The sequence below is a fragment of the Ranitomeya imitator genome, chromosome 2 (genome assembly GCF_032444005.1).
Source record: "Ranitomeya imitator isolate aRanImi1 chromosome 2, aRanImi1.pri, whole genome shotgun sequence".
Lineage (NCBI taxonomy): Eukaryota > Metazoa > Chordata > Amphibia > Anura > Dendrobatidae > Ranitomeya > Ranitomeya imitator.
In genome coordinates, this window is record NC_091283.1 from 483,981,449 (window position 1) to 484,005,669 (window position 24,221).

At 42.8% G+C, this 24,221-nt stretch overlaps 1 protein-coding gene across 1 annotated transcript in view; it reads left to right on the forward strand.

The window, feature by feature from the left end:
• Positions 1-23,635, forward strand: part of FMNL1 (formin like 1) — a 97,619-nt gene extending 73,984 nt beyond the window's left edge. Inside the window, exons 13-26 of the mRNA XM_069751374.1 lie at positions 446-547; positions 658-874; positions 951-1,535; positions 1,635-1,759; positions 1,863-2,065; positions 2,152-2,386; positions 2,861-2,929; positions 3,017-3,097; positions 5,901-6,030; positions 6,223-6,386; positions 7,398-7,499; positions 19,889-19,975; positions 20,523-20,643; positions 21,129-23,635. Coding sequence (XP_069607475.1) covers positions 446-547; positions 658-874; positions 951-1,535; positions 1,635-1,759; positions 1,863-2,065; positions 2,152-2,386; positions 2,861-2,929; positions 3,017-3,097; positions 5,901-6,030; positions 6,223-6,386; positions 7,398-7,499; positions 19,889-19,975; positions 20,523-20,643; positions 21,129-21,229 — 2,322 coding nt within the window. The 3' untranslated portion in view covers positions 21,230-23,635. The remainder of the gene's footprint in view (positions 1-445; positions 548-657; positions 875-950; positions 1,536-1,634; positions 1,760-1,862; positions 2,066-2,151; positions 2,387-2,860; positions 2,930-3,016; positions 3,098-5,900; positions 6,031-6,222; positions 6,387-7,397; positions 7,500-19,888; positions 19,976-20,522; positions 20,644-21,128) is intronic.
• The last annotated feature ends 586 nt before the right edge of the window (positions 23,636-24,221 follow it).

The following is a 24,221-nucleotide window of genomic DNA, read 5'->3' on the forward strand; positions in this document are numbered from 1 at the left end:
TGAAAGACTCATTCAGCTAAATGGAACCATTCTGTTGTGCGAATTCACTATAAAACTGATGGTAACTTGTGATCATCTACTGCAGTGCAAAAAGTTCAATGTTCTGAAATCTGCCTTCTCCACTGAGGACTGCAATCTGTATTCATGCAGTACTTGGGATGAAGGGGTTGTACACAGAGTGAATATTGATTGCAAATCCTACATGAGGAAACGGTTGCCAGAACTGTTCAGAAAAAGGAAGTCTGAAAGAGACTCTTAGAAGTTTACTTAGCTATATAGAAATAACAGTTTCATACTATGCACATAAAAATATTCCAGCTTGCATTTTACTATACTACCTACAGGGCGTTCAGGGTTTTTTGGGTTGTTTTTTTTTTTTTTTTGGGGGGGGGGGATGACACCATTAATAATATGAGGTTTGTAAATCTCTTCCCCCTCTCTTTAGCTGACGATAAAGTTACAGCAAACAGAGAATGAGTATATGAGAAGGGTGGCAGAGCTGGAGAAACAACTGGACCAAACTCGAAAAGAGCTGAGTAAAGCAAAGGTAACTGTAATTTATATTAGGGCATGACCATTTAACATGATCACCCGACATCCTGTGTCATCATAAACATGAATCCTTTACCATTAGAGTATGTCTCTATTATTCTCCAGGAGACAAGTCAATCACAATCCTTCCTCCTTAGTCATCAGACCGTTACAACCTTGCAGTCAATTGACCAAGGAGAAGGAGTCCTCTGGGTAGAACCTGCAGGAGACACCTGCACAGAGGAACCATCATCCGTCGGTTACAACATAGGGTCTCCTGTTACCACCAGTGTATGCCCAGCTTCACCATCAACCATCAGGTTGACTATAGTATCGGAACCAGGTAAGTCACATAATACACATTATTTGTCTACATTACTAGAAAATATGAAAGAGTTACATTGTGTGTTCTATTCCAGATATCACTTCTCATAAGCCAGAAGTATCACTTGACACCCATGTGTCCACATTACCATTATTAACAGCACTGGAGTCAGACATCCCGACTGCTTCACCTGCTCCTCTACTTCGAGAGCCAGAGTATAATGAAAGCTCTGCTTCCAAATCACATACAGTATCATGGTCTGCCACAATACCTGCTGCTCCTCCACTTTTTAGATCCAAGAATGAGGATGAAGATGCTTTCTGCCATGCACCAGAATTAATGCAATCTCAGGTTGTACCTAGTGGTAAATCTGGAATTCCCTCAACACCTTCTGATGCTATGGATGGTACTTCCGTACCACCACCACCTCCACCGCTACCACCATCCCCACCACCATGCGGACCTCCCGCTCCACCACCACCACCTGGTGCTCCACCTGCTCCACCACCCCCATTTGGTGGTCCACCTGTTCCACCACCACCACCTGGTGCTCCACCACCATTTGGTGGTCCGCCTGCTCCACCACCACCACCTGGAGGCCCTTCTGCTCCACCACCACCCCCTGGTGGACCTCTTGCTCCACCGCCACCTGGCATGCCTGCTCCATCTATGCCTAATGGTAAGATTAGGAAATTTTGGAGGTCAAATTGCCAAATTTGTTGCAATTTGATTTGATTTATTCAATCAATTTTCTTATGTTCCAATGTCCTATTCTTAGGTGTCAGCATAAAGAAAACAATCCAACCAAAATGCAGAATGCCTGTTCTCAACTGGGTGGCTCTAAAGCCCACACAGATCAATGGAACTGTATTCACACAGCTAAATGATGACAAGGTGCTTCAGGTATTGAAAATCCTACTACTTCACTTTGATAAATAGATGGATAATAAGATCATCATAGTTACTTTACTCTTTAATTGGTGTTATATTTTTCCCTCATTATCAGGAACTTGATATGAGTGACTTTGAGAACCAATTTAAGACCAAAGCCCAAGGTACAGGTCCAAGTAAGTTCTCACAGAAAGTCGGTTCTGCACAGAACAAGCCAAGTAAAGTGTCTCTCATTGACCCAAATCGAGCCAAGAACCTTGCAATTACTCTCAAAAAAGGAGGTTTGACACCCGAAGCCATCACTGCTGCCATTCAGTCGTAAGTGGTTAAAAAAAATAAGGATGCAACATCATCTGCAGGTTAAAGGTTTCCCTATCTTGGTACTAATAACTCTCTGACTGTAGGTATGATATGGAGGGCCTTAACGTGGACTTTCTGGAGCTCCTTTCCAGATTCCTACCAACAGACTGGGAAAGACAGCAAATTTCTCGTTATCTGAAGGATGAAAAGCCTCTTGACCAGTTGGGGGCAGAAGACAGATTCATGGTTCATCTTTGCGCCATACCTAGGCTCTCTGAGAGGGTGAACACCATGATCTTCATCTCCAGCTTTCCAGACACCACTGCACGCCTCACACCGGTTAGTGCACATGGCCCTATGTAAAAGACTATTTGGAGGATAGTAGTGACTGATTGACATTGGATATATCTACAGTATGTTCTAGTTTACTTAAATTAGAGAAAGGCAAGGGACGGTGTGTTAGAAATTCAAAGACTTGGTAAAATGAAAGCAGACTGAAAGTGAAAAGGCAACTATCAAAGGGATAGCTACATCTGACGCATGGCATATCCATAAGGTTTGCCAAAAGAGTGAGAAAACAGAGGTTTCAAGTGAAACTGCCTGAAATCCAACAGGAGGACTGGTGTCCTGGGCCTCCTGTCCTCTAAACTCTGTGTGACGGCTATCAGGGTCTTTAGAATGCTCCCAGAGATCATCTGGAATCTCTCAAACTTTTAGAGATGAAAAAATAATCAATGAAATAAATAACCTAAACAAATACAGTAGATAAAATTTAAATAAGACTAGTGACGTTCCACTTGTTCTTTCCTCTAGCAACTTAATGCCCTGATAGCGGCATCAATTTCAGTCAAATCTTCAGAAAAGCTAAAAGGGATCCTGGAGGTAATAATTGACAATTATACGTTATGTATGTGCCCACTACCTTTGCCAGTCTTCTTTAACAACTGGGTTGCTTAACTTTTTTGGCAGTTGGTTCTGGCATTTGGCAATTTCATGAACAGCAGTAAGAGAGGAGCAGCATATGGATTCCGGCTCCAGTCTTTGGATGTGGTGAGTTCTTGTGCTTGGACGTTCACTAGTGGGTAATCTTGGCATGATCCTGTGATTTATATGTTCTGAGCCCATACTCTACTTTGTGTCTCCCTACAAAATTTAAGGAATAGGACATTTTATTTTTGTTTAAAAATACACAGATTAGAACCCAATTCCCACAGAGTATATTTACGTGGTAGAATAACATCATGGATGGGCCCTTAAGTGCCTACAGCACCATAGGTGTTCTGCTGTCCCCTATAGTGCAGAGTATAAGTTATGAGGCCTTACATGACATATATTAAATTATAGCAGCACCTAATGAAATACATAATATTGGGTAGAATTCATCTTCATGAACCAATAGCAATATACAGCTCTGGCAAAAATTAAGAGACAACTGCAAAATGTTCAGTTTGTCTGATTTTTCTCTTTATAGGTATATTTTTGAGCAAAATGTAAATTGTTCTTTTATTCTATAAACTACTGACAACATGTCTCCAAAGTTCCAAGCAATAAATTTTGTATTTTCTGAAAATGAAAATTGTCAAAATAACAAAAATATGCATTGCTTGCAGACCTCAAATAATGCAAAGAAAACAAGTTTATAATCATTTAGAAACAACAATACTAATGTTTTAACTCAGGAAGAGTTCAGAAATCAATATTTTGTGGAATAACCATAATTTTTAATCACAGCTTTCATGCGTCTTGGCATGCTTTCCATCAGTCTATCACACTGCTTTCGGGTGACCTTATGCCACTCCTGGTACAAAAATGTAAGCAGTTCTTCTTTGTTTGATGGCTTGTGACTATTCATCTTCCGCTTGATTACATTCTAGAGGTATTCAATGGGCTTCAGGTCTGGAGATTGGGCTGGCCATGACAGGGATTTGATGTGGTGGTCCTTCATCCACACCTTGATTGACCTAGCTATGTGGCATGGCGCATTGTCCGGCTGAAAAAAAAAACAGTCCTCAGAGTTGGGGAACATTGCCTCAGCAGAAGGAATCAACTGTTTTTCCAGAATAACCTTGTATGCGGCTTAATTCATACGTCCTTCGCAAAGATTAACCTGCCCAATTCCAGCCTTGCTCAAGCATCCCCCCAGATCAACACCTAGTTGTTTAATGGTTAGACAGAGACCTGAAGAGGCATACAAGCCACAGTGTCTTGCACCCACTGTGAAATTTGGTGAAGGATCACGGTTAGCCGCAGCCACCAGCTTCCTGCAGCGGCTGGGCGATCACGTGTGCACGCTACTAAAGAGAATGAATATTCACTGCTCTCCTCTCCTAAGAGGGTGGGGAGCAGTGAATATTGATTCTCTTTAATAGCGAGCACACGTGATCTCCCAGCCCCTGCAGGAAGTCGGTGATGGCAGTTACTGTGCTCATTATTAAAGATCAATGAATATTCACTGCTTCCCACAGCCATAGTCTCTTCCAGCTCTCAGCGCTGACTTCAGTGCAGTGGAGGGACTATGGGCGTGGGGAGCAGTGAATATTTTTAAGATGCCCTCCTACTCTGCTCTCATTACCTATATTAATTGTACCTGTTTGAACTTGTTAGATGTATAAAACCTGTCCACACATAATCAATCACACTTCAAACTTTCCACCATGGCCAAGTCCAAAAAGCTGGCTAAGGACACAAGGGACACAATTGTAGACCTGCACAAGGCTGGGATGGGCAATAGGACAAAAAGCAAGCAGCTCGGTGAGAAGGCAACAACTGTTGGCATAATTATTAGAAAATGGAAGAAATACAAGATGACTGTCAATCTTCCTCAGTCAGGAGCTCCATGCAAGATCTTACTTTGTGGGGTAAGGATGATCTTGAGAAAGGTGAGAAATCAGCCAGAATTACACGGGGGGACCTTGTCTATGACTTGAAGAGTGCTGGGACCACAGTCTCAAATATTTTGCGTAACACACTACGCCATCATGGATTAAAATTTTGCAGGGCATGCAAGGTCCACCTGCTCATGTCCAGGTCCATTTGAAGTTCGCCAATGACCATTGTCATGATCCAGAGGAGGCATGGCAGAAGGTCATGTGGTCAGAGGAGACCAAAATAGAACTTTTTGGTATCAACTCCACTCACCGTGTTTAGTGGCAGAAGGATTAGTACAACCTCAAGAACACCGTCCCAACTGTGAAGCATGGTGGGGAAACAGAAACATCATTCTTTGGGGTTGCTTTTCTGCAAAGGGGCCAACAACCTCTTTCTCTCAGTAAGAGAACTGAAGATTGGTAGTGGCTGTGTCTTGCAGCATGACAATGACCCAAAAAACACAGCCAGGGCTGCCCAGGACAACTAAGGAGTGGCTCCATAAGAAGCATTTCAAGGTCCTGGAGTGACCTAGCCAGTCTCCTGACCTGAACCCAATAGAACATCTTTCACTGAAACTCAGCGTTACCCAGCAACAACCCCAAAACCTGAAAGATCTGGATAAGAAATGTAGGGAAGAGTGGGCCAAAATCCCTGCTGCATTGTGTGCAAACTTGGTTTAAATCTACAGGAAACGTCTGACCTCTGAAATTGCAATCAAAGGTTTCTGTATCAAATATGTTGTTTTTCTAGTGTATCAAATAGTAATTGCATGCAATAAAATGCAAATTACTTATATGAAAATCATGCAATGTGATTTTATGAATTGTTTTAAGATTGTCTCTCACAATTGAAGGGTACCTACTATAAAAATTACAGACCTCTCCATTCATAGGGTGGGAAAACTTGCAAAATTGGTAGTGCATCAAATACTTATTTTCTGCCCTATATTGTAGTTATGTCTAAAATTATTTTTTTTCCTTTGTAGCTTTTGGATACCAAATCCACCGACAGAAAGCAGACATTGCTGCATTACCTGGTGCGAACAATTAAAGAGAAGTATTCGCATCTGGCCGATTTTCAGTCAGAATTGCACTTTTTGGAAAAGGCTGCTACAGGTATATTTGGAATTTCGTATGAATAAAAGTTTTTGTACGTGAAACAAGTCCCCGAATAACACACAGAGCTTATCAGGCAATCCCTCATCAGTATAAAGTGCTGTGAAACTTTTTCCTACCTACTTGCTCTCTAATGCCCACTTCAGCCCAGAGGAAGTCCAGATGACTTTATTATGTGCATTATCTCCTTAGTGTCTCTGGATGCTGTGTTGTCCAACGTCCGTTCGCTCCAGACTGGGATGGAACAAGCCCAGAAAGAATTTACAAAGCAAGATGACAGTGTCACCCTCAAGGAGTTTCTGAAATCCAGCATGGATGTTATGTCAAGGCTTGCAGCTGATTCCAAGACAGCGCAGGTAACTACAGGCTACACACGTAGGAATTACCAAGGAATGTACAGCACTCCTGTGTTGGTCGGTGCACACTTGTTGGAGGACTTGGTCCTATACATCCACTAAACCACAGATCCAAGCTAAACACAAGATGATTACCTTCTAGGATGTAAACACTACAGAAGGGCATCATGCATAAGCGACTGTATGGGGTCCTTGAACACAGGGGGTGGGACCCCAAACAAAGTAGAGGAACTGCATTTTTAGCAAGGAGGTTGGTGAAGAAATGTCCCATGAGTCATCAATGGGGTAACAATTGGGAAACAAATACCAGACTTCTCTCTCCTGGGCAGCAAAACTCAACAGAGATCAAAATGGGACCCTAATATGGTGTAATGTGGTCCTCTAGTCTATGTATGCTACAGATTATCTAAGTTTGACAACCGGAATAGGAAGCATTGATAATTCAGTGATGGTTTTGGGGCCTCCTAAGAGCCAGAATGGAAGAAGGGTGAAGAAGACAGACAGGAGCATGTAAAGGCAGCATGATACACCTAGAACTGGTGCTTATAGTCAGTCTGTTTGAATTTTTGTTTCTTAAACTGTAATATGTGTGTACTTTCACTGCTTGAATCCCAGGACCTGCTCTTCTACATGGCAAACTACTTAACAGGAGGCCATTCACCTTAAGATAGCTATCTGCCAACAGTCATTTCTGAAGTTTCCCCACCACATTTACAACAGTTCTTAACAGGAACAGGGCTGTAAATGCTGACAAAAATGTATCTCCCATGAGAACAAATGGATTTGGCATATTAAAGTCCAACATCGCCAACCCTTCTTTCTTCCAGCCTTCTTCTCCCTGGTTATCTGCCGCTGAGGAAGAAATCAGTAAACCCATACACAAACAAAACTGGCAGGTTTAACTGACTAATGCACATGGCCACTGTTAGGGACAGGGTTTTATGAACTAGTGTAAGAAACAATGTCACAATGACATACATTTAATAAATATTTGTTATTTTTCGCTTTCAGGAAGCTTATGAAGCGGTTGTTGGATATTTTGGTGAGAACAGCAAGACCACTGGCCCATCAGCTTTCTTCCCCATCTTCCTACGCTTTCAAAGAGCATATAAGGCAAGAATATTTTTTATACAGTGGTAACTAAGCCCCCTAAAGACACAATATTGAAAGATTTAACAGCCAAGAACAGATGGTGTAAAATGGGGTTAATATTCACCTCAAGTAAAATGGCCACTGGCCAAGAGTGCCACATTTTTTCCTAAAATTAATTTCCATGCTAAGTATGTATATGTATTACATTTACCCGGCAAAATTTTTGCTTTCTTGGCCTTTTTTCAGAGAATATGAATGATAACATTTTATGCACACACTGATTACAAGCAAACAGGTCACAGGTGAGGATGTTACCTTTAGCAGCCATTCAATCCCATTTGTGTCAACTTCTGTGCATGTTATCAGGCTAAAATCACCAGGGTATGTGAACTTTTGATCAGGGTCATTTGGATGTTTTAGGTTGTCTTATGATTTAAAATGAGAGACCACAGTAGTTTGACATTAAATGGCTTCACCCAACCACTAACCATGAATGGAGAAAAAGCTTTGGTGTTATCATTCATATTCTCTGAAAAAAGGTCATGAAAGCGTATGTAAACTTTTGAGCACAACTGATTATTTATCTATATATATAATCGTCTAAGGTCCACTTACGTCTGTTTCTCTGTCACGGAAATCCCGCGTCGCTGATTGGTCACGGTCAGCTGGGTGCGACCAATCAGCGACAGGTACAGTCCAGCCGCAAATTGGCCCCTCCCTATTCCCCTCCAGTCAGTGCCCCCTCCATACTCCCCTCCAGTCAGCGCCCACATAGCATTTTAGAAGTCCGTTAGACTGCATTACACCGCAGCATAACGCGGTGTAACGCAGTCCGTTAACGCTGCCATTAACCCTGTATGTGTGACCAACTTTTTACTATTGATGCTGCCTATGCAGCATCAATAGTAAAAACATATACAGTGGGGCAAAAAAGTATTTAGTCAGTCAGCAATAGTGCAAGTTCCACCACTTAAAAAGATGAGAGGCGTCTGTAATTTACATCATAGGTAGACCTCAACTATGGGAGACAAACTGAGAAAAAAAAAATCCAGAAAATCACATTGTCTGTTTTTTTATCATTTTATTTGCATATTATGGTGGAAAATAAGTATTTGGTCAGAAACAAAATTTCATCTCAATACTTTGTAATATATCCTTTGTTGGCAATGACAGAGGTCAAACGTTTTCTGTAAGTCTTCACAAGGTTGCCACACACTGTTGTTGGTATGTTGGCCCATTCCTCCATGCAGATCTCCTCTAGAGCAGTGATGTTTTTGGCTTTTCGCTTGGCAACACGGACTTTCAACTCCCTCCGATGGTTTTCTATAGGGTTGAGATCTGGAGACTGGCTAGGCCACTCCAGGACCTTGAAATGCTTCTTACGAAGCCACTCCTTCGTTGCCCTGGCGGTGTGCTCTGGATCATTGTCATGTTGAAAGACCCAGCCACGTTTCATCTTCAATGCCCTTGCTGATGGAAGGAGGTTTGCACTCAAAATCTCACGATACATGGCCCCATTCATTCTTTCATGTACCCGGATCAGTCGTCCTGGCCCCTTTGCAGAGAAACAGCCCCAAAGCATGATGTTTCCACCACCATGCTTTACAGTAGGTATGGTGTTTGATGGATGCAACTCAGTATTCTTTTTCCTCCAAACACGACAAGTTGTGTTTCTACCAAACAGTTCCAGTTTGGTTTCATCAGACCATAGGACATTCTCCCAAAACTCCTCTGGATCATCCAAATGCTCTCTAGCAAACTTCAGACGGGCCCGGACATGTACTGGTTTAAGCAGTGGGACACGTCTGGCACTGCAGGATCTGAGTCCATGGTGGCGTAGTGTTTTACTTATGGTAGGCCTTGTTACATTGGTCCCAGCTCTCTGCAGTTCATTCACTAGGTCCCCCCGCGTGGTTCTGGGATTTTTGCTCACCGTTCTTGTGATCATTCTGACCCCACGGGGTGGGATTTTGCGTGGAGCCCCAGATCGAGGGAGATTATCAGTGGTCTCGTATGTCTTCCATTTTCTAATTATTGCTCCCACTGTTGATTTCTTCACTCCAAGCTGGTTGGCTATTGCAGATTCAGTCTTCCCAGCCTGGTGCAGGGCTACAATTTTGTTTCTGGTGTCCTTTGACAGCTCTTTGGTCTTCACCATAGTGGAGTTTGGAGTCAGACTGTTTGAGGGTGTGCGCAGGTGTCTTTTTATACTGATAACAAGTTTAAACAGGTGCCATTACTACAGGTAATGAGTGGAGGAAAGAGGAGACTCTTAAAGAAGAAGTTACAGGTCTGTGAGAGCCAGAAATCTTGATTGTTTGTTTCTGACCAAATACTTATTTTCCACCATAATATGCAAATAAAATGTTAAAAAAACAGACAATGTGATTTTCTGGATTTTTTCTTCTCAGTTTGTCTCCCATAGTTGAGGTCTACCTATGATGTAAATTACAGACGCCTCTCATCTTTTTAAGTGGAGGAACTTGCACTATTGCTGACTGACTAAATACTTTTTTGCCCCACTGTAATGTTAACCCCTTAATCCCATATGACGTACTATCCCGTCAAGGTGACCTGGGACTTAATTCCCAGTGACGGGATAGTACGTCTAATGCGAACAGCCGCGCTCACGGGGGGAGCGCGGCCGATCGCGGCCGGGTGTCAGCTGACTATCGCAGCTGACATCCGGCACTATGTGCCAGGAGCGGTCACGGACCGCTCCCGGCACATTAACCCCGCACACTGCAATCAAACATGATCGCAGTGTGCCGGCGGTAAAGGGAAGCATCGCGCGGGGAGGGGGCTCCCTGCGTGCTTCCCTGAGACCCCCGAAGCAACTCTTACCTCTCCTCATTGCAGCAGACCCGGATCCAAAATGGCTGCGGCATCCGGGTCCTGCAGGCAGGGAGGTGGCTTACCAAGTGCCTGCTCATAGCAGGCGCTTGGTAAGCCTGCAGTGCTGTAAGTCAGATCGCTGATCTGACAGAGTGCTGTGCAAACTGCCAGATCAGCGATCTGTGATGTCGTCCCCGGGACAAAGTAAAAAAGTTTTAAAAAAAATTTCCACATCTGTAAAAAAAAAAATCCCTAAATAAAGAAAAAAAAATATATATTATTCCTATAAATACATTTCTTTATCTACGGTAAATAAAAAACAATAAAAGTACACATATTTAGTATCGCCGCGTCCATAACGACCCAACCTATAAAACTGTCCCACTAGTTAACCCCTTCAGTAAACACCGTAAGGAAAAAAAAAACGAGGCAAAAAACAACGCTTTATTATCATACCGCCAAACAAAAAGTGGAATAACACGCGATCAAAAAGACAGATATAAACAACCATGGTACCGCTGAAAACGTCATCTTGTCCCGCAAAAACGAGCCGCCATACAGCATTATCAGCAAAACAATAAAATTACAGTCCTGAGAATAAAGCGATGCCAAAATAATTATTTTTTTTATAAAATAGTTTTTATCGTATAAAAGCGCCAAATTGAAATGAGATATCGCTGTAATAGTACTGACCCGAAGAGTAAAACTGCTTTATCCATTTTACCAAATGCGGAACGGTATAAACGCCTCCCCCAAAAGAAATTAATGAATAGCTGGTTTTTGGTCATTCTGCCTCACAAAAATTGGAATAAAAAGCGATCAAAAACTGTCACGTGTCAGAAAATGTTACCAATAAAAACGTCAACTCGTCCCGCAAAAAACAAGACCTCACATGACTCTGTGGACCAAAATATGGAAAAATGATAGGTCTCAAAATATGGAGATGCAAAAACTTTTTTGCTATAAAAAGCGTCTTTTAGTGTGTGACAGCTGCCAATCATAAAAATCCGCTATAAAAAATGCTATAAAAGTAAATCAAACCCCCTTCATCACCCACTTAGTTAGGGTAAAATAATAAAATTTAAAAAAATGTATTTATTTCCATTTTCCTGTTAGGGTTAGGGCTAGGGTTAGGGCTGGGGTTAGGGTTAGGGCTGGGGTTAGGGTTAGGGCTAGGGTTAGGGCTAGGGTTAGAGTTGGGGCTAGGGTTGGAGCTAAAGTCAGGGTTATGGTTGGGGCTAAAGTTAGGGTTAGGGTTGGGGCTAAAGTTAGGGTTGGGGCTAAAGTAAGGGTTAGGGTTGGGGCTAAAGTTAGGGTTAGAGTTTGGATTAGATTTACGGTTGGGATTAGGGTTTGGATTAGAGTTAGGGGTGTGTCAGGGTTAGGGGTGTGGTTAGGGTTACCGTTGGGATTAGGGTTGGGGGTATGTTTGGATTAGGGTTTCAGTTAGAATTGGGGGTTTCCACTGTTTAGGCACATCAGGGGCTCTCCAAACACGACATGGCGTCCGATCTCAATTCCGGCCAATTCTGCGTTGAAAAAGTAAAACAGTGCTCCTTCCCTTCCAAGCTCTCCCGCGCACCCAAACAGGGGTTTACCCCAACATATGGAGTATCAGCATACTCTGGACAAATTGGACAATAACTTTTGGGGTCCAAGTTCTCTTGTTACGCTTGGGAAATTAAAAATTTGGGAGGCTAAAAATCATTTTTGTGGGAAAAAAATATTTTTTATTTTCACGTCTCTGCGTTGTAAACTGTAGTGAAACACTTGGGGGTTCAAAGTTCTCACAACACATCTAGATAAGTTCCTTGGGAGGTCTAGTTTCCAATATGTGGTCACTTGTGGGGTGTTTCTACTGTTTGGGTACATCAGGGGCTCTGCAAATGCAACGTGACGACTGCAGACCAATCCATCTAAGTCTGCATTCCAAATGGCGCTCCTTCCCTTCCGAGCTCTGCCATGCGCCCAAACAGTGGTTCCTCCCCACATATGGGGTATCAGCGTACTTAGGACAAATTGTAAAACAACTTTTGTGGTCCAATTTATCCTGTTACCCTTGTGAAAATACAAAACTGGGGGCTAAAAAATCATTTTTGTGAAAAAAAAAAATAATTTTTATTTTTACGGCTCTGCGTTATAAACTGTAGTGAAGCACTTGGGGGTTCAAAGCTTAGGCACATCAGGGGCTCTCCAAACGCGACATGGTGTCCCATCTCAATTCCAGTAAATTTTACATTGAAAAGTCAAACGGCGCTCCTTCCCCTCCGAGCTCTGTCATGCGCCCAAACAGTCGTTTACCCCCACATATCGGGTATCAGCGTATTCAGGACAAATTGCACAACAACTTTTGGGGTCCAATTTCTTCTCTTACCCTTGGGAAAATAAAAAATTGGGGCGAAAAGATCATTTTTGTGAAAAAATATTATTTTTTATTTTTACGGCTCTGCATTATAAACTTCTGTGAAGCACTTGTTGGGTCAAAGTGCTCACCACACATCTAAATAAGTTCCTTAAGGGGTCTACTTTCCAAATTGGTGTCACTTGTGGGGGATTTCAATGTTTAGGCACATCAGGGGCTCTCCAAACACAACACGGTGTCAAATCTTAATTCCAGTCAATTTTGCATTGAAAAGTCAAATGGCGCTCCTTCCCTTCCGAGCTCTGCTATGCGCCCAAACAGTGGTTTACCCCCACATATGGGGTATCGGCGTACTCAGGACAAATTGCAAAACAACTTTTGGGGTCCATTTTCTCCTGTTACCCTTGGTAAAATAAAACAAATTGGAGCTGAAATAAATTTTTTGAGAAAAAAATTAAATGTTCATTTTTATTTAAACATTCCAAAAATTCCTGTAAAACACCTGAAGGGTTAATAAACTTCTTGAATGTGGTTTTGAGCACCTTGGGGGGTGCAGTGTTTAGAATGGTTTCACACTTGGTTATTTTCTATCATATAGACCCCTCAAAATGACTTCAAATGTGATGTGGTCCCTAAAAAATATTGGTGTTGTAAAAATGAGAAATTGCTGGTCAACTTTTGACCCTTATAACTCCCTAACAAAGAAAAATGTTGGTTCCAAAATTGTGCTGATGTAAATTAGACATGTGGGAAATGTTACTTATTAATTATTTTGTGTGACATATCTCTGTGATTTAAGGGCATAAAAATTCAAAGTTGGAAAATTGCAAAATTTTCATAATTTTCGCCAAATTTCCGTTTTTTTCACAAATAAACGCACATTATATCGAAGAAATTTTACCACTATCACGAAGTACAATATATCACGAGAAAACAAGCGTTTCAGAGTTATAACCTCATAAAGGGACAGTGGTCAGAATTGTTAAAATTGGCCCCGTCATTAACGTGCAAACCACCCTCGGGGCATAAGGGGTTAAAAATAATAATTTAAAAAATCATTATATTCTCACCTTCCGGCGTCCACGGCAGCCTTTCCCGCTCCTCGCGATGCTCCGGTCCCAAGAATGAATTGCGGCAATGACCCCAGATGGCGTAGCGGTCTCGCGAGACCGGTACATCATCATGGGTTATTGCCGCAAGGCATTACTGGGAATGGAGCGTTGCGAGGATCATCGCTAAATGCCTGGGCTGGATCCGGGGGCCCCTGGAAGGTGAGTATATAACTATTTTTTATTTTCATTCTTTTTTTTAACAGGGATATGGTGCCTGCATTGCTATATACTACGTGGGCTGTGTTATATACTGTGTGAGCTGTGTTATATACTACGTCGCTGTGCTGTATACTACATGGGCTGTGCTATATACTACGTGGCTGTGCAATTTACTATGTGGCTTGTCTATATACTACGTGGGCTGGGCTATATACTATGTGGCTGTGCTATATACTACGTGGCTGTGCAATATACTACGTGGCTGTGCAATATACTACGTAGCTGTGTTATATACTGCATGAGCTGTGTTATATACTACGTGGGCTCTGCTACCCTATATACTACGTGGGCTGTGATATATACTGCGTGGGCTGTGCTATATACTACGTGGCTGTGCTATATACTACGTGGCTGTGCAATATGCTACGTGGCTGTGCAATATGCTACTTGGCTGTGCTATATACTACGTAGCTGTGCTATATACTACGTGGCTGTGCTATATACTACGTGGGCTGTGTTATATGCTAAGTCGGCTGTGAGACTCTTTCACCCGGGGACCTCAAAAACTTGGAGCTCGCCCTGGCTTCACTGATTGGTCACGCCGGGTGTGACCAATCAGCAACAGGTGCAGTCCGGCCGCGAATTGGCGCAGAATTTGAACCACACTTCGCTAATTGGTCGCGCCCAGCGGCTTCACTCTACTCTGCTTAACTAGTATTACCATACCTATCCGGCCTTACTTTAAAGACGCTGCTCTTTTAGTGCCCCATGACCCTATGGTCTCATTTTCCACTTACTAGTATGTTTACTGATGAAGGTCCGTTATGAAGGACCGAAACGTTTGGGTACTACTACAATAAATTATGCATTAAAAGCATCAAGTTGAGTGCTAGGTTCTTTTCATTTCACTATTCTATTCTAACCTGTCTGTGTGATTTTACTGTACATCGCACTGAATTGACAGCTTTTCTATAGGACACCGGTGCGTATTTCTCACAAGTCACACTGATGGTCCATGTGGTAAGCGAGTTTTTCACACACCCGTTGTCTTTCATTGGCAATTCTCAGCCAATATACAGTGAAAATCGCAGCATGCTGCAATTTCTCTCACATGTATAATACGGCCGAGAAAACAACGGCTGATGGGAGCTGCCCCATAGATTAACATTGGTCCGAGTGCTATGCGATTTTTTAATCGCATAGCACTCATCTCTATTACGGTCTAGTGTGACTCCGGCCTAAGGGTATGTTTCCACGTGCAGGAAACGCTGCGTGTCTGACGCTGCATAGAGCCGCAGCGTCAGACACGCAGCGTCCAGATGTTACAGCATAGTGGAGGGGATTTAATGAAATCCCGTCTCCACTATGCGTGGTAACACGCACGCGGCGGCCCTTCGACTCCGGACATGCTGCGCGTCTTTTCAGATCGCCGTCGCTGCGTCGCCGCAAGATATAGCACAGGGCCCTATGCGATGGGTGCGATGATGCCGGATGTGTGCTGTGAACACATCCAGCATCATCGCGTCCCAGAAGGGGGCGGGGCTTAGTGCAGAGCGGTAAAGCCGCTCTGACGATACCGCCGGCCATCCTGATCGTGGACACGCAGCCTTACAGTCCGTATAACTGCAGGGATCCGCCAGCTCAGAAAAATGGGTTCAGCTCTCTTTAGTAAGAGCACAGCTCTGTAGGTCAGCTTCACTATCAGAGCAAACACAGAACAAACATTCAGTCCAGAGACTTCACCTTTACCTCCTGGATCGCACCCTAGGGCGGAGATATGGTGAACAGCTTTACTCTTTAAAGAAAACCTGGCCATGTCATGGCTGATTAACCCCTCTCAGCACATAACATGCTGGAGCAAACTTCCAGGTACATATCACTAAAGCTAATAAACTCAGTGAAATGTATCTCCCCTCTAGTACATTCCTGTGACTACCTCATTAAGCAGTTGGGTGGGTAGATCTACCATATATAATATATATAAATGTATATATATATATATATATATATATATATATATATATATATATATATACATACAGTCATGGACAAAAATTTTGAGAATGAGACAAATATTAATTTTTCCAAAGTCTACTGCTTCATTTTTTCTAATGGCAATTTGCATATACTCCTGAATGTCAGAGTGATCAGCTTAACAGCAATTACTGTACTTGCACAGTCAATATTTGCCCAGAAAATTAACTTTAACCCCCAAAACACATTTCAACATCATTGCAGTCCTGCCTTAAATGGAACAGCTAACATCGTTTTAGTGATTGATCCATTAACACAGGTGTGGGTGTTGATGAGGACAAGGTTGGCGATCAATCAGTCATGATTAAGTAAGAATGACATCACTGGACACTTTAAAAGGAGGCTGGTGCTTGGTATCATTGTTTCTCTTCAGTTAACCATGGTTATCTCTAAAGAAACACGTGCAGCCATCATTGCACTGCACAAAAATGGCCTAACAGGGAAGAGTATCGCAGCTACAAAGATTGCACCTCAGTCAACAATCTATCGCATCATCAAGAACTTCAATGAGAGAGCTTCCATTGTTGTCAAAAAGGCTCCAGGGTGCCCAAGAAAGACCAGCAAGCGCCAGGACCGTATCTTAAAACTGTTTCAGCTGCGGGATCGGACTACCAGCAGTGCCGAACTTGCTCAGGAATGGCAGCAGGATGGTGTGAGTGCTTCTGCACGCACTGTGAGGTGCTGACTCTTTGAGCAAGGCCTGGTTTCAAGGAGGGCAGCAAAGAAGCCACTTCTCTCCAGAAAAAACATCAGGGACCGACTGATATTCTGCAAAAGGTACAGGGAGTGGACTGCTGAGGACTGGGGCAAAGTCATTTTCTCTGATGAATCCCCTTTTTGATTGTTTGGGACATCTGGAAAACAGCTTATTCGGAGAAGAAGAGGTGAGCGCTACCACCAGTCTTGTCTCATGCCAACTGTAAAGCATCCTGAAACCATTCATGTGTGGGGTTGCTTCTCAGCCAAGGGAATCGGCTCACTCACAGTCTTGCCTAAAAACACAGCCATGAATAAAGAATGGTACCAGAATGTCCTCCAAGAGCAACTTCTCCCAACCGTCCAAGAGCAGTTTGGCGCCCAACAATGCCTTTTCCAGCATGATGGAGCACCTTGCCATAAAGCAAAGGTGATAACTAAATGGCTCATGGAAAAAAACATAGAGATTTTGGGTCCATGGCCTGGAAACTCCCCAGATCTTAATCCCATTGAGAACTTGTGGTCAATCATCAAGAGATGGGTGGACAAACAAAAACCAACAAATTCTGGCAAAATGCAAGCATTGATTATGCAAGAATGGACTGCTATCAGTCAGGATTTGGTCCAGAAGTTGATTGAGAGCATGCCAGGGAGAATTGCAGAGGTCTTGAAGAAGAAGGGTCAACACTGCAAATATTGACTTGCTGCATTAACTCATTCTAACTGCCAATATAACCTATTGGTACTCATAATATGATTGCAATTATATTTCTGTATGTGATTTAAACATCAGACAAACACTAATAAAAATCAGAGGGCAGCAGATCATGTGAAAATATAATTTTGGTGTCATTCTCAAAAATTTTGGCCATGACTGTGTAAATATATGTAGCCGAGGAGTCCCGAAACAAGCCGAGAAGGGACACAGAGAAGTGCGCATGCGTCATAGCAATAGAGCCGGAGACGCATGCGCACTTCTCTGTGTCCCTTCTCGGCTTGTTTCGGGACTCCTCGGCTTCATCACATGATAGGCAGGATATTGCATCACTGCCCTATATAAGGTCCTTCTGCACGCCGGTACACCACTGCTCTGGGACTGCTGTCTGGAATCTTGTTTTCTTATACAGGTAATTATTATTACTCCTATAGCACATTTGGATCCATTTGCCTGCAGTTTATTTCTTTTCTCTTGGTTTTCTGGGCCCTTTTTTGGGGATACATTTCCATTAGCTCTCTATTGTTCACTTATATCGCGGCTGATATGCCACGAAATTTGTTTAGGACCTGTGTATTGCAGAGCGACTAGCTAGTTCTATCAATCTATGTTTACATTTTTTGCCCGATCCTTCATGGTACTGACCTCTAATGGGGCTATATTTATTATTTATTATTTATTTTGATATATTGGTTTTTGTGAACCGCGTTTTCTTTTGCCCACATATATTCTAGATTGGAGAACACATAATGTTTATTGGCCTTATTATAATATATCTTATGTATATATACACATATATATTCATATATTTTTTTTTCTTTTTCTTTTTGAGAGTTCACAAAATATGCAAATTTATAGTTATTATGCAACAGTAGCATTGACCTTTTTGCTCTCATTTATTTTTCCTTTTGCATATGATTTATCCATATTGCTTTGTACTTATACTGTATTATGTCTTTTCATATAAATTGTACCCTTGACAATGACCACTTTATGGTCGAAACGTTGGGAAAATTTTCTGTTATATCCTGTTGTCATGGCTGTGAACTCCCAGAACAAATAATTATAATAATAAAGAATTCATCATTGGATGCAAGACTTCTTTACTTTTTTCTTATTAGAGTGCTGGAGGTTGTTCTATTATATTGTACTATTTTTTCCTCCTAAGCACCAGCTGATATTGTGTGCGGGTGACCCTGGTCATTTATACTAGAATATGCATGGCCACGTAGTATATTGCCCAGCCACGTAGTATATTGCCCAGCCACGTAGTATATTGCCCAGCCACGTAGTATATTGCCCAGCGACGTAGTATATTGCCCAGTCACGTAGTATATTGCCCAGTCACATAGTATATTGCCCAGCCACGTCGTATATTGCCCAGCCACGTAGTATATTGCCCAGCCACGTAGTATATTGCCCAGCCACGTAGTATATTGCCCAGCCACGTAGTATATTGCCCAGTCACGTAGTATATTGCCCAGTGACATAGTATACAGCACAGAGCCTTGTAGTGTATTGCACAGCGACGTAGTATATTGCCCAGCCACGTATGTCAAAGGTTAAAAAATAAACATATACTCACCTTCCGAGGGCCCCTTGTAGTTTGGTCACATGACCGTGACGTCATGGCAGGTCCTTCTCGCACAGGACCAGTGATGACATCGCGGTCACATGACCGCAACGTCATCACAGGCCCTGCGCGCCTGCGCGAGAAGGACCTGCCATGATGTCACGGTCATGTGACCGCGATGTCATCGCAGGCCCTGTGCGAGAAGGACCTGCCATGACGTCGCGGTCACATAACCGTGATGTCATGGCAGGTCCTTCTCGCGCAGGGCCTGTGATGATGTCGCGGTCACATGACCATGACGTCATGGCAGGTCCTTCTCCCATACTATCCTTGGCACCGGAACCTGCCGCTTGCATGGAGCGGTCACCGGAGCGTCGCGAAAGGTGAGTATATAATGATTTTTTATTTTTTTTAATCATTTTTAACATTAGATGTTTTTACTATTGACGCTGCATAGGCAGCATCAATAGTAAAAACTTGGTCACACAGGGTTAATGGCGGTAACGGAGTGAGTTACCCACGGGCCGTTACCGCTGGCATTAACCCTGTGTGAGCGGTGACTGCGGGGAGTATGGAGCGGGCGCCGGGCGCTGACTGCAGGGGAGGGACTAATCGGACTGGAGCCGTCGCTGATTGGTCACGGCAGCCATGACAGGCAGCTGGTGAGACCAATCAGCGACTTGGATTCCATGACAGACAGAGGCCGCGACCAATGAATATCCGTGACAGACAGACAGGACAGAAAGATGGAAGTGACCCTTAGACAATTATATAGTATATATATATATATATATACATATATATATACACACACACACACACATCGATATAAGATTTCTAATTCACTTGGGAATTTGTCTTTTTTTAAATTTTTTATCATGGAGCTGCACATCTCATTTGATTTTCCCATTTCGTCTCCTTTAGCAAGCTGAGCAGGATCTGGAAACGTGGAAGAAGCAAGAAGGAGCAGTCACTGAAGAAAAGACTCAGGCTCCAGAGAAACCAACCACGGTATGTAATTGGAGAAGTTATATATCATGCTTGCCTATATATCGCCATCATATTCTGTCCCCACTGGGCCACTGGGGCTCACAATCTAGATTCCCTATCAGTATGTCTTTGGAGTGTGAAAGGAAACCAGAGTACCCGGAGGAAACCCACGCAGACACGGGGATAACATACAAACTTCTTGCAGGTACTGTCCTTAGTAGAATTTGAATCCAGGACTCCAGCGCTGCAAACCAACAGTGCTAACCACTGAGCCGCTGTGGTTAGAAGGTATTATGTTCTTAAAAATATAAGATTGATCAGTCACTATTCACATTGGTTATCCAGTTGCTCTAAAGCCATGGTCTCCGAGCTGTGGAACGACTATAATGTTAAGTATGACGTGGTGCTATTAGGGCATGCTGGAGTTATAGCCATGAACCTGCTGGAGACAAATGTTTTATAGCAATGGAAACAGCTAGAAGGTAAGAAAAGTATTGCATTCCATAGAATGTTGCATGACTTCCTTTTTAGGATAAAAAATCTTAATGTGTATTTTTTCTGATTTCAGTCTCCACCAACTAAATCCTTAAAACCACAGATCAGTCTGATGGCAGAGTTGAATAAGAAGCTGCAAATGAAAGAGCCAAGAGTGTATGAGGAAAACTGGGTTATAGAAGACATCATAACAGGTGAAGATATGTGGAACTTCATTACTAAGTCACAGACCATAGGCGGTGTGTGTGTGTGTGTGTGTGTGTGTGTGTGTGTGCGTGTGTGTATTACGCTACAAATCTTACTCCAGTAGGGTTTGGAGTAGGATTTGTGGCGAAGTAAACGCCACTTGTCCGACGCTACTGGTTCATGCACCTTTTTATGAATCCGGGGCATCTGACTCCGGCACATCTCCTCATCAAGAAAGACGTGACTTGGCGGTCTTGATGAGTCAAGCCCATGGACTCTACACTTGCAAACTTTTAGTTTTCAGTTATTACATTAAGCCTAATATTTGTGCACCATTTTGAATAATTTGTCACAAAAACAGTCTGCAAATACAAGAAAACCGACTTAAAAAAAAAATTGCATATACTGTAATTGGGCGTTCTGAGTATATTTTTACCCATTTAAAACAGTCCCGAATTTTCATGTTGTTCTTCACCACTTTTTTTCCTATCAGATCTGAGGAACCAGCCATATAGAAGAACAGATATTTCCAGGAGAAGCGGGAAGAAGCCAAACAGTGGGACGGCAGTGACCACTACAGACGTACCAGTCTAAGGCCCAGGACAGGGGAACATATGGAGTTTCTGCAGTTCCCACCAGATAGACTTGGTGTAGACTTTCCCAAAACTATTAAAAAAAGCCAAAATCCTATTTCACAAACCCTGATCTGGAAGACAACTCGATACTGGACTCGATGCTGAATATAAGCCAAATCTATTGTCAAAGCAGAGTGGCTGATCTGACAGGGGACGAAGAATAGGATCAAGCACAAAATGATGAACCCGTGCTTCCCTTTATAACTCACATTGATGTTAATGGGGTTTCCAGATCATAAAGGCAATTTCCTGACACTTAATGTAAAACTTCTAGAAATAATCCCTTTTATTGAAAGAATGTGGAAAAAAAATATCTTTACTCTCTTCAGACACTCAGGAAAAGCAGTATCTATCCTCAGCCAGAAACTGCGACCAATCTTTATGGATTGCTAATCCCATCCACAAGAAATGGGTTGGCACAGGGGTCCTGTAAGGTGGGAAATTAGTTTATCATGGGGAAAATTGCAAATACATTTGGAATAAGCCATCCAATGTGTCATGATGACCCCGATCACACGATATTACAGTTTACACATCTGCCCATGGCCTTTTATTATGTACCCTAGTGTAAATAGGACAAGCGGCTTTATATTTCATGTGGTATTGTATCTACCCTATTCTGTATATATAGCATATTGACTCATATGGCATTCATTGTGCCCCCACTACTTTTTAGGGGAGATGTTATACATATTTGCTTTTGACTATAGGCTGCAGAGATTAACAGGTTGCTAATTCCTTGCATATGACTGCAGTTAAACTCCCTTGTAATGACAAAAACACACATCCTGCAGTCACCACTAGAGGGAGCACATTGTATGCTGTGATATGTATACAGTTTAACAGCATGTCGTCAGCATAGTCTAGTGGTGGCTGCAGTAAGCAAGTTAAAGGGTTAACATCTTTAAACGGACCATCATCATAAAATTGTTTTTGTTTTGAAGGGGTTGTCTGACCTCACTCAATGCAAGTGCACAATCTTGTCTATAATTTTAGCACGGAGACGTGAATAGCACCATAGACTATAACAGGTTCGTGTTCTAGCCGCGATAAAAATGGATACAAGACGTATGTCTGAATAAAGCCTAAATAGGATAACTGACTGCACCAAACCAATAACTGCCTAAACTTCCACCTGTCTTATTGGCATGTCAGCATGTGGTCAGTATTTGTCATCAGTACTTATTAGTCAAAATCAGGAGTGAGTCCTACATAGGGAAAGTATATATGAAAGATTCACACCTCCATCTATTATGTGTGTTGGATCCACTCCTGGTTTTGGCTTACAGACAGTGATGAAATACGGACAATAAAGTCTAAACTCAAGATACATAAAGAAATAGTTCTAGTAGAGAAAAACTACAACATTCTGGTCTATTCAAGGCATGGCACCATGATATCATAGGTGAGCAGACAGCCATCACAGTGCTGTGGCAAATTCACGTTAGCCAGTGGGGCTATAAGTGACAGATGCTGCCAAGTATATTAGAAGAACCTCATGAAACGTTCCCACGGACATTTAATTAACACAGGGGACTTAAAAAAACAAAAACGTAAAAGCCATCCCACCACAACAAGGTGTACCCAATGGGGACAGTACCTAACTCTTGGAGTTCACCTCACTATGTGTCAGCAAACATCAAAATAGATGAGGGCAGAGTAGGACCTGTGTCCCGACTGTTCAGACACCTGCCTATGGAAAGTTAGATAAACAGAATTAATAGCCCAAAACAGGGGCGCCACATGTCTTAATGTACATAGTACAAAAAACTTAACTAAAACCTAAATAAATGGACCCAGAGCCTACATTGGAATAAGTGCAACGTGTAGGTGCACGTTCACACCGTGGCCATTTAGCAAACAGAAACTAAGATAAAAATCAAAATGAGCAAATAACTGGATACACCTTGTCATGTTGGGATGGCTTTTATGTTTTTTGGATCAAAATAGTGATAACTAAGTACCCCATGTTATTCACATGTACAACTACCGTTTACTTACGTGCTCATTTTGTTTTTATCTTAGGTTCTGCTGTCAGGGAGATTAATCCTGTGGTTAATCATAATGTGAAGCATTCTGTATATTGCACGCTACTAATCTAAAAACCATCAGGTTTGGACGCTTAAGGTACCTTCACACATAACGATATTGTTAACGATATCGTTGCTTTTTGTGACGTAGCAACGATATCGTTAATGAAATCGTTATGTGTGACAGCGACCAATGATCAGGCCCCTGCTGGGAGATCGTTGGTCGCTGAAGAAAGTCGAGAACTTTATTTCGTCGCTGGATCTCCCGTGGACATCGCTGGATCGGCGTGTGTGACACCGATCCAGCGATGTCTTCACTGGTAACCAGGGTAAACATCGGGTAACTAAGCGCAGGGCCGCGCTTAGTAACCCGATGTTTACCCTGGTTACCATCCTAAAAGTAAAAAAAACAAACACTACATACTTACCTACTGCTGTCTGTCCTCCAGCGCTGTGCTCTGCACTCCTCCTGTACTGGCTGTGAGCGTCGGTCAGCCGGAAAGCAGAGCGGTGACGTCACCGCTCTGCTTTCCGGCCGCTGTGCTCACACAGACAGTACAGGAGGAGTGCAGAGCACAGCGCTGGAGGACAGACAGCGTTAGGTAAGTATGTACTGTTTGTTTTTTTTACTTTTAGGATGGTAACCAGGGTAAACATCGGGTTACTAAGCGCGGCCCTGCGCTTAGTTACCCGATGTTTACTCTGGTTACCGGCATCGTTGGTCGCTGGAGAGCGGTCTGTGTGACAGCTCTCCAGCGACCAAACAGCGACGCTGCAGCGATCCGGATCGTTGTCGGTATCGCTGCAGCGTCGCTTAATGTGAAGGGGCCTTTAGTAATTACCGTAGGCATGATGCCTGTAAACCTCTGCCGTCTATACCTGTAGGCCTGCAGAAGCCGTCTCTAGCTCTCTAGCGGTTAC